Raw genomic sequence first — 10,814 nt, forward strand, 5'->3', positions numbered from 1 at the left:
AGAGAAAAACATCCCAAGTGAGATCGAACCAAACAGAAAAGTTTCAATGAATCGTATAAATTTTAGTAAAGATTTTAAAGATTATAGAGAAAAATTGTTTAACAATTGAAAAAAATGTAAGATTACTTTGGGTAATTTTCTGTTTTATTCAACCTTCTAGATACCTCGGAAGAAGCAGAGACCGAATATCGAAAAAGTTGCGAATGATTTAGAAGAATTTAAACAGAATAGTTGCTGTGAAAGAAAATGTCACGAAGGCTTTTCTGCGTTTCAAGTGACTAGAATAAGGGAGCAATTCTGGGAGAAAGACAAAGAGCAACAAAATACGGTTATCATAAACTTTTTGAGATCGCAAAGATTTTCTCACGCTTTGGTGTTTCATATCGATCGAGTTGTCTGCCAAAAATTTTGTTTTTTTTGTTATGGCATATCAAAGTCTAGGTAACTTTCCTATTTTATGTTTTTAAAGTGAAATCTAATTTGACAAAGGAATTTTATAAAATCGTTGAAAAACTATAAATCTAAAATCAAATTTCAACTTTCAACTTAAAAAAAACTTGAGCTACAAACTTTTCTTTTTATAAAAATAGTGTTTTTTTTGGTTTCATGATAAAGATAACTTTTTGGTCGAAATCGTCCTAAATATACGTTTTTTTATAAGAATATACTTTATAAGAATATTCATAATGAAATTGGCTTATTTCTTCTTCTCTTTCAATCAAATGATTTTAATATCACTCTTAACATTTTTCAGATTGAGAGTGAGAAAAACTTTAGAATATCTTATCAAGAATATCTTAGGATGATTTCGACCAAAGAGTAAAGAATATTCATCATGAAACCAAAAATCACTATTCTTATAAAAATGACGTGTTATGCTAAAATGAGTAATATTAAAACCATCTAATTGGTTGAAAGAGAAGAACAGAATAAGCCAGTTGAATCAGCTTGATAAGATTTTAGAGTCTCTTGACTTTCAAAAGATTTAAGATAACATTATTCTTAGGACATTCTTTAATTTTAGGCCAATTTCATCATGAATATTCTTATAAAGTATATTCTTATAAAAAAAGCGTGTATAAAGCTTTAACATACCTTGTTTCAATCTTATCGATTTTCCATTACGGTTACTCTTTTTAGATTCTATCGAAAACGCAATGCTCTTCTAAAAGGCCACAAAGATGGGGCAACAGAGCGAAAGGGAGCAAAACAATGCAGCAGCGAATATGTAAGTATTTCAGCTTTTTCAGATTTCGTTATTAGCATTGTTGCATGTTGATGTTTTAGCTACTAAGAGAAAGGGTCCCTCTTTCCAATGTTCTATTTTACAAAGAAATTTATTTTATGCATGTTTTATGGATAAAGCGATTCGCTGATGATTGTGGATGTTTCGCCAGACCGGGATCCTGATTCTCGGGTCATACCAGCCAGTTTTACCAAAAGACATATAAAGAAGAAATTCAATTGGCATCGACAGACGTTCTGAAGTCGACAACAGATTTTCTCAACCACCCTGAGCAATCTTTAACGCCAGTGACCGTGGATTGTGACTGCCCAAGACGTGAACCACCACCTGCACTTCCCAATCATCTTCCATGCCCTGCAACAGACGAGAGTCGCCAGAAGTTACAGGACTACCTGCTAGATCACTACAAGTCCAGCACCTTCAACACGTGTGACCACCAACCTCTACCAATGATGACTGGACCCCCGCTCTCACTCCAGATTGATGAGTCAGCAGAACCTATCGCTCATCACTCTCCAATCCCCGTGCCATTCCACTGGCAAGAAAAAGTCAAGGCTGACCTGGACCGGGATGTACTGCTTGGTGTCCTCGAACAAGTACCCATCGGAGAACCTGTGACTTGGTGCCATCGAATGGTGGTATGTGCCAAGAAGGATGGAGAACCTCGACGTACTGTAGATTTCCAAGCACTGAATGCCTGCGCAACACGGGAGACTCACCATACCCAGGCTCCATTTCATCAAGTACGTTCAGTGCCTCACCACTTCAAGAAAACCATCACGGACGCTTGGAGCGGATACCATAGTGTCCCTCTCTGTGAAGAAGACAAACACCTTACTACCTTCATCACCCCTTGGGGCCGTTACCGATATCGCACAGCGCCGCAAGGCTACATCTCATCGGGAGATGGTTACACAAGACGTTTCGATGAAATAGCCAGTGACTTCCCGAACAAAATCAAGGTCATTGATGATTCTTTGCTATGGGCAGATAACTTGGAGGAAAGCTTTCACCAAACAGCAAAGTGGCTTGACCTTTGTGCTTGCAATGGCATCATCCTAAATCCTGACAAGTTTGAATTTGGAGCTGATACGGTCGAGTTTGCGGGTTTTGAAATCTCACTCACCTCTGTCCGTCCTAACAAAAAGATCATCAGAGCAATCATTGACTTCTAAACACCAAAGAACTTAACCGACGTACGCTCGTGGTTTGGTCTTGTCAATCAAGTTGCGTACACCTTCAGCATGACAGCCTTCATGGATCCGTTTCAATCATTGCTAACACCAAAGACCAAGTTCCAATGGAGTGATGAATTGCAAGGAATCTTCAAGAATCTAAACGTTAAATTGTATCAGAAATCGAGAATGGCGTTCGCATATTCGATAAAAAGAAACCAACCTGCCTTGCCACCGATTGGTCAAAATCCGGTATTGGTTATTGGCTGTTCCAGAAACACTGCGTCTGTCCGGACATCAAACCATTCTGCTGCAACACTGGTTGGAAGGTTGTGCTTGTTGGCAGCCGATTCACCCACGCTGCTGAATCCCGCCACGCCCCCATCGAAGGTGAAGCCCTTGCAGTAGCTGATGCACTAGACAAGGCCAGACACTTCGTATTAGGCTGTGACGACCTGATTGTTGCAGTGGACCACAAACCCTTGCTTGGTGTTTTTTCCGATCGCTCACTCGAAAAGATCACCAATGGTCGTTTACGTAACTTGAAAGAAAAAACCCTTCGATACCGATTCAAGATGTGCTACATTCCCGGCAGATAGAACTGCGTCTCCGACACCATGTCCAGACATCCAAGCGGATCCAAATCACCTGTCAAGATGCACCTACCTGATGACATCTTTTCTATATCATCCACTGAGCTACTGCCACCGAAAGTCCATCAAGTCTTACCGTCGAATAACATCAGCCGGCCAACTTCAACACTCGCAGACGAAGAAGGCCTCCTAATCCAATCCATTGCTGCTATCACCACCACGTGCAACTCAGTAACGTGGGATATGATCAAAGAAACCACCTCAAGCGACAAAAGCATGATCCAGCTCACAGAACTAATTGAATCCGGGTTCATCCAATCGTTGGAAGAACTGCCAGAAGCGCTTCGCCCATATCACCAATACCGATCCGACCTATCCACACTGGATGGTGTCGTTATCTACAAAGACAGAATCGTCATCCCACCAAGTCTTCGGAATGTCATCCTCGACAACCTCCACTCGGCCCATCAAGGTACCAACTCGATGATCGCTCACGCAGAATCTGCAGTATTTTGACCGGGTATCACAAAATCCATCAAACAACGACGTTCTAGATGTCACCAATACGATGTAATGGCACCCTCTCAGCCAAGCATGCCCCCAACTACCCCACCAACACCGGAATACCCATTTCAGTACCTTTGCTCCGACTTCTTCTACTACATGGGGAAATACTATCTAGTATCCGTTGATCGCTGCTCAAAGTGGCCCATCGTAGACCGTGCAAGAGATGGAAGCAGCGGTTTGATTGATAGCCTACGTCGCTCGTTTGTTACCTACGGTATCCCTGAGGAGCTTGCATCTGATGGCGGCCCGGAATTCACCTCGAGATCTACAGAATCCTTCCTTAAATCGTGGGGAGTCAGACAACGTATATCGTCAACAGCCTTCCCTCACAGCAACAGCCGTGCTGAAATTGGTGTCATGGACCGTGAAGCGCATGATTGTGGGCAACACACATGCCAATGGGAACCTCGACACTGACGCTTTCCAAAAAGCTATGCTCGTCTACAGAAACACACCACAGCCAGACACACGCATCTCATCTGCTACATGTATCTTTGGCCATCCTACTCGATCGCCTGTACCTATCCTACCTGGAAAGTATCGTCCGCATCCAACCTGGCAAGACTCCCTCCAAAGGCGAGAAGAAGCCCTCCGACACCGTTATCTCAAGATCGCTGAACGCCTCGCCATCGGGACCCGTCCTCTACCACCACTGAAGGTTGGAGATCATGTGCGTATCCAGAATCAAGTTGGCAAGAGCCCCCGCAAATGGGATAGGACCGGCACAATCATTGAAGTGAGGCAGTTCGACCAATACGCTGTCAAAGTGGATGGATCAGGGAGAGTTACTCTCCGCAACAGGAAGTTTCTGAGGCGCTTCACCCCTGTCATGCCCCAGGACACTTCCTTCCAAATCCCATCTCATTTTACAACTCTCATACCACAGCCGCTCACAACTCATCCCATAATTCCATCTCCATCACAAACTCGTCCAGTCCCTCTCAATCACCCCTCACATTTGGGACTGGACAAAACTGGTGCCCCTGTGGCGGTGAAGAACGACGAATATCAAACATCATCTGCACCACCAATGAAGGAAGTTATACCACCACGTATCTGACGGTCAGATCTCCAACCAACTACACCAGTCGTCCAACAATCAACACCGTCCGTATCTTATGGCTCACCATCAGGAGTTACAACATACAATGTTCCTCCACGCTCTGGTCAAAAAGCTCAAAGCTCAACGCAAGAACCCAGGAGATCTCAACGTATTAAAAAGGTCCCTAGATCGATTATGAGCTGAAATGAGTACTTGAACTGTATAGTACGATTTCATATTTTATTCATAGAATTATATTTCACAGGTCTATCGACCTCTACGAAATAATTTTAGATTTATAAATTGTCTAATTCTTCATCTGTCGTCCAGTCGTCAGAAGATATGGACAGAAGAGAAGACGTTGTTTTGGTCTTTGTCCTAGATTTTCGAACTAGGCGAAGGTTTGTTCTAGGGCTTCCTCTTACATGCCAAACGAAATCGTCATTTTTTGAATTCATTTTTTTCGCCTTTTGGCACATATCTTTAATGATTTTTCTTTCGTTGATGGTGAAGTCGTCTGTGATGCTAAAGCCACCAATTTCATTGAATCGTTTTAGCTTATGCAGATTTTGCATTATCCGTTCTTTTTCCTCTATACTTTTTAAGATCAACTTGATTGGACGCCAATGTAGCCCTTTTTGGTTTTGTCCAATGCGATGATGGTGGGACGGTTTGATATCTTGAACGCCAATGTTACCTAGTATACCTTCAATATCTATTTTGTCCTGTTCCTGTTGTTCCTCTTTGTTGTCTACCTCTAATTCCACCATTCCATGTATAATATATTTCGTTTTCTTGATTCGATGTCTCTTTCTTCATTCTTGTTTTCTTGTTGGTGTTCTCTCACTGCTGATTTGAAATTATCCTTGTGTTTCTTAGTTATTTCAGCGTATGTTTTTTCTGATGTTTTCTCTATGTAATTCGTCGTTTGCTTTATTTCTTCTTTTATAATCTGCTTGGTTTTTATTTCAAAGTCAGCCATCTTATTGGTTAAGATGTTTTCGATATCGTTCTTAAGGCTGCGGTTCTTGGCTAGCTGGTTTTTGAGCTTTTTAATGACGTCGTCCTTCTTCTCAATCTCCCTCTGCATCATATGATACGAGTTCTCACCTATTTTACTCATTAGAGATCGTGTTATCCGCACGCAATTCTGACATAGATATTGTTCGTTATAAGTGTTGGCAAAAATTTGCAGCTGATAAAGCGGTAATTGTGTGCACTCGTAGTGTACCATGCGGTGGCATTTTCGGCATTTTAGACGGTTTTGGTCATCGTCATCTGAGCAGGAGGTGGGAGTGCATGTTTGGTTTTGTTTAGCTTCTTCAAATGGTTGTTTTTCTTGCTTTTTGTCGGTTTTTTCGTTCATGTTTTTGATTTTGCTAAATTTCAACCATTTTTGAAGAACTGCACAAAATGCGTGTTGACTAACTGACGTCAAATAAAAACTGATTTGCATCATTATTAATCACAGGGCGAACTATTAAGATACCATGTTCATCTTTCCCTAAACGTCATGGTTATAATATACTTTCATGACTCTATGACACATAATGATGTCATCACAGGGCGAACTATTAAGATACCCTGCTAATTTTGCTTTTGACGTCATGGTGATACTTTCATGACTCTATGACACATATATAATGTCATCACAGGGCGTACTATTAAGATACCCTGCTCGACATTTCTCAGAGCTGTTGATATGTTGCTTTATATTGGGCATTCATTGGGCGAACTACGATGCCCTAACCCTATGCAAACATGTATAAATGTATATAGACTTGAGACCATGTTCTCCTCATCACTTTAGATGGACATTAATGTATATATTTTATGGGTACATGCCCTATATAGCTTTTTGTTTTGGACTTTCAGGGGGAGGGAGATAGAGAGTTATATTTAGCTAGGTATTGGATGTACTATATTTGTTTCTTATATTTTAGATAAAACATTACAATTATAAAGATAATAAAGTAAATGGTATTCATGCCTATCTGCTTTCAATCATTTAAAACCGTTTGATTGTAAAAAAACTTTTCTTCTGATTGGTAACATAAATTTACTTACATATAACTTAATGAAAAAACAGTGAAAACATTCTACGGTAAGTGAGGTAAGTCTATTTTGAAGACCATTAAATAAAGTTTGTTTACATTCATTCAACTTTACATGGGCATTCAAGGGTTTTGTGTATTGTCGGTAATTAATAATGTAATGAAAATTCAAGTGTAGAAATGCAAATGAAAAATATTTTCCTGCAACATATACGAGGTCATGCAGTACAACCTCTACCACCCAGCTTATTTTCTGTCAAATTGCTATGAATACTGAAAACAGAATTTCCACGAAGAAAACTAACGACATAAGGACTGCTAAGAATAAAAATGTCGATCAAAACCAAATGATATATGCAATCAAACTATGATGTCATTTTGATAATGTCCCCACAAAAAGAAACTCACCTTCACAAAAGTTGAATTCCTTGAGAAGCAAGACAAATTTACTAAACGTCATATCTTTGAAAGATTCACAAGCATCGTGTAAGGAGTTTTTATTTGGTAGTAGCCAACCATAACATCGGATCTTGTATGTTAAATCATCCTTAATAAATATTTAATACTTGGGAATAATGTACTTTGAATCATAATAACTCATTTCGAAATAGTTATTGTTTCTAGTATTTATTTGCCAATCAGAATCAAGTTTTAACTTTCCAATGCGTATTTTAAATTCATCAAGTCCACTGTAGCAGGGTGGTGGTTGAGGTGGTGGAACTGAGTTCTCTGCTTCTTGATATTCTGCTCGTTTGTCAATTGAAGATGTAGAACGCTCTGCAACAGATGTTTTTCTTCCGACTTTGACGGGTAGATTCAATGTTGGCAAATAATCTTCACGAATTACAGTGTTTCGTACATCTGAAAGAAAAAGAAAACAAGCTAAAAAAAAGGGTTCAAAGTTTTGTTGTCATATTAGCTGAAAATCTTATAATAATCTAAAAAATATATAATATATAAAGGGTCACCAAGTTGATCCATTTATAACCCATTCTATAGCAGGATTGACAAATTTTCGAAACATGTTTCTAAACTTTTCGAGGTTTTTTAGTATTGTCGTGTGTAGTGTGTGGTGTCTCTGCTCCTTTGCTTGTAATCAAAATAAACACAAAGCAATGTGGCATACTTACAATAATATAAATCTTCTTTACTGAAATGCACTCCACAAACGAAGACATTGTTTTTGTCAATCATCTCTTGAAACCTTGCATCAACAACTCTGTCCTGTGTTATGATGTTCAACATATCTTTCATCCATTTCTCATGCCCAGGTTTCTTTCCACTTGGTACTCTCATTATAGGAATATCTTCTTGGTCTTTATTTTTCTTGTTTTTGTTTCTGGATGTAGTACATCCCACAATTGAGCAGTTTCCACCAGTCATTTAAATCTTGTTTTTCCAACTTTACTTCAAAACATCACATAACATCCACTGAAGTCGGCCATCTTGAAATTTTCTATCCCACTCGCGGAGCCTGGGCACTAATAAAATCAAATTGAATAATATTATCTTGTTGATGTATCAAAAATCTCTCTTTTGCCAGTGTTCTTTCAAAAAAACCATACATTTTGAAAACTTTATAAAAAAATGTCTAGTATGTTACAGCTGTTTGGGTTTTGAACTGAATGTCACAGCTCCAAACCTCCATTTTCTTTGAATGTTTCGAAAGGTATCATAGCAACGGAAGGGTTTGTCTTATTACTTTTACAAACAAGGCCCCAAGTCGAATAAAATGACCTTGGAAGGCAAATGTCCACCGAATTTGGTAGTAAAAGTAGATATATCTGGATTCACGGACCACTATTAGGAAAAGTGGAAAGATGGAGGGGTTGTTTATATATCTGAGGATGGTTGTGAAAAATTTCATTAATATTGGTTCAGTTTTCATCAAGTTGAAAGCTTTTTTCCTTGCCCAACTAAATTTCAAAATTTCGAATTCTGCTCCCTAGGTTGGGATCTTCCAATGAGACTTCTCAAATAAAAATTTAAAATGGCGGCCTACAAATTTGATATTTTGACTATTTTTCAGCAGACAAATCCCATAAAGTCAAGCTTAATATAAGCATCTTATTAATTCTTCAGAGCATCATCATTATATCTATACAGTAACTATAGTAAAAAAATGAAAAAAATGAAATGTACTAAAAATTTCCAACAATACACCATTTCGTTTGTAGCCGCCAGTGAACGCGCGAACTTTTCAAGGGGACTGGGACGAGTTTAGTGGGATAAAAAATCAAAATAAACCGCGGTTTTCAGTCTGTGTAGGAGAAAGGTTGAAAGTGTTTGGTGTTACAGAATTATTGAAGTTAATTATTGCTATTTTGGAGATTAAACTCACAAGATATTGGACTTACAAACTGTGCTGTTGTTGGTTGTGAAAATAACTCTTACAAACTAGACAAATGGAAGAAATCAACATGTTATGAAGCAGAACATAAAGGGATGATTAAAGGAGCTTGTGGATGCAAGCCTCCATACAAACTTTTTGCCTTCCCCTCAAAGAAACTTAATCTTGACGAGAGAGAAAGATGGAGAAAATCAATGAGAAGAGTGAAGGCAAATAACAAACCATGGGAACCTTGTTTGAGTGACAGGGTTTGTAGTGACCACTTTGAAGGCACGTTTGAAGGCGAGTATGGTTGGCCCACTGAGAAACATCCTGACCCTTCATGTAATCTTGGTTATGAACCAAAAACAACAAATCCAAGGCGAGTGATCGTAAAACATCCACCTCCCAAAAAAACCTCGAAAGACTAGCGTCACTAGCGTATCTGATTTTAACCTAATGTCACCACCACCATCACCGTTTAATGAGACGACCTCGAGATCATTAGAACCAATGATGATCGATCATGATGCTTTAGATGCTCCACAAATGGAGGAATGCACAAGCACAGCCTCGTTATCATTAGAACCAATGATGACCGATGATGATACTTTTGATGAACCTTTAGCCAATGAACCGATGGCTCCACTAGAAAGGGAGGAATGCACAAGCTGCAAGGATAAAGATAAATTGTTGAAAAATTACGAAAGTAAAATTGATAGACTGACAAGGCAGGTGAAATATCTGAGGAGTACCAACAAAAAGCTCAGTGAAACGTCAAAGCCTTTTTCGCTCAGAGACATCAAAACAGACGAGAAAATGAAATTCTATACTGGGTTGGAGTCAATTTTGTTATTTCAAACGCTATTCAAACTTTTGGAACCTTTTGTTTCAACGCTTACCTATTGGCGTGGTACAAAAATCGTGAATCATAGTCTCAGAAGGGCACCATCGAGAAAGCTTGATGCAAGAACTGAGTTTTTAATGACCCTAATGAAGCTACGTCTAGGACTTTTAATTGAAGATTTGGCAGATAGATTTCATATTTCTACTGGAACTTGTTCAGAAACAATCAAAACGTGGGTAAAATTTTTAGCAGACACTGTCGGAACACTTGTTAAATGGGTGCCTAAAGAATCTGTCATGGAGAATATGCCCAAAAAATTTAAAGAAATTCTTAGAAAAAAGTCAAAAAGTCAAATAAAAGTAAAAAAAAAGTCTTAAAAAATTCAAAAAGTTTCTTGGATGGGCGGATGGTGGAGCAAAATTTATGGGCGGTTGGCGTTTTTGGACAGATTTGGATGGAAAATGTTGGGCGCTCGAAGGCGGTGGGCGTTTTTGTCGGGAAAAAGTCAAAATGAAAGTTTGAAAAAAGTCCAAAAAAAGTTAAAAAGTCAAATGAAAATTCAAAAAGTCAAAAAGTATCGTACACCTTTTCTCAAGTGATTTACCCCTCGGTGTAAGTGGTAATGATAATTTTATATATATTTCCTTGTTATATTTATTAAAGATCAATGGCTGAAAGAGGCCCCAAAAATTGGAAAGTTAGCAAGAATAACGGTTCTTTGTAATTCTGGCGCCGCAGGCAAAAAAATTTGGTGTAAGAAAGGTCAAACAGCTTATAAGATATTCTAAAAAGGAGAAAGTTAGTCCGCATAAGACCACAAAAACCACAGCGAGCAGTTTCGATCAATCTCTCATTTTGGGGGTGAGCATCCTCTTTAACCCCTGGTGGATACACAACACTTCTCTTGCTTTGACTTTTCGCAATTCAATGTTGATAGTAATTTTGAAAAAAATCGTAAAAT

General features: G+C 38.8%; 1 protein-coding gene across 1 annotated transcript; it reads left to right on the forward strand.

The window, feature by feature from the left end:
• The first annotated feature begins 3,587 nt into the window (after nt 1–3,587).
• On the forward strand, nt 3,588–3,998 carry LOC136823252 (uncharacterized). The gene has a single exon (XM_067079432.1). It carries the CDS (start codon nt 3,588–3,590, stop codon nt 3,996–3,998), a length of 411 nt encoding a protein of 136 aa, XP_066935533.1.
• Nucleotides 3,999–10,814: the final 6,816 nt, after the last annotated feature.

This window comes from Clytia hemisphaerica, unplaced genomic scaffold (genome assembly GCF_902728285.1).
Source record: "Clytia hemisphaerica strain Z4C2 unplaced genomic scaffold, Clytia hemisphaerica genome assembly, whole genome shotgun sequence".
Taxonomy (NCBI): domain Eukaryota; kingdom Metazoa; phylum Cnidaria; class Hydrozoa; order Leptothecata; family Clytiidae; genus Clytia; species Clytia hemisphaerica.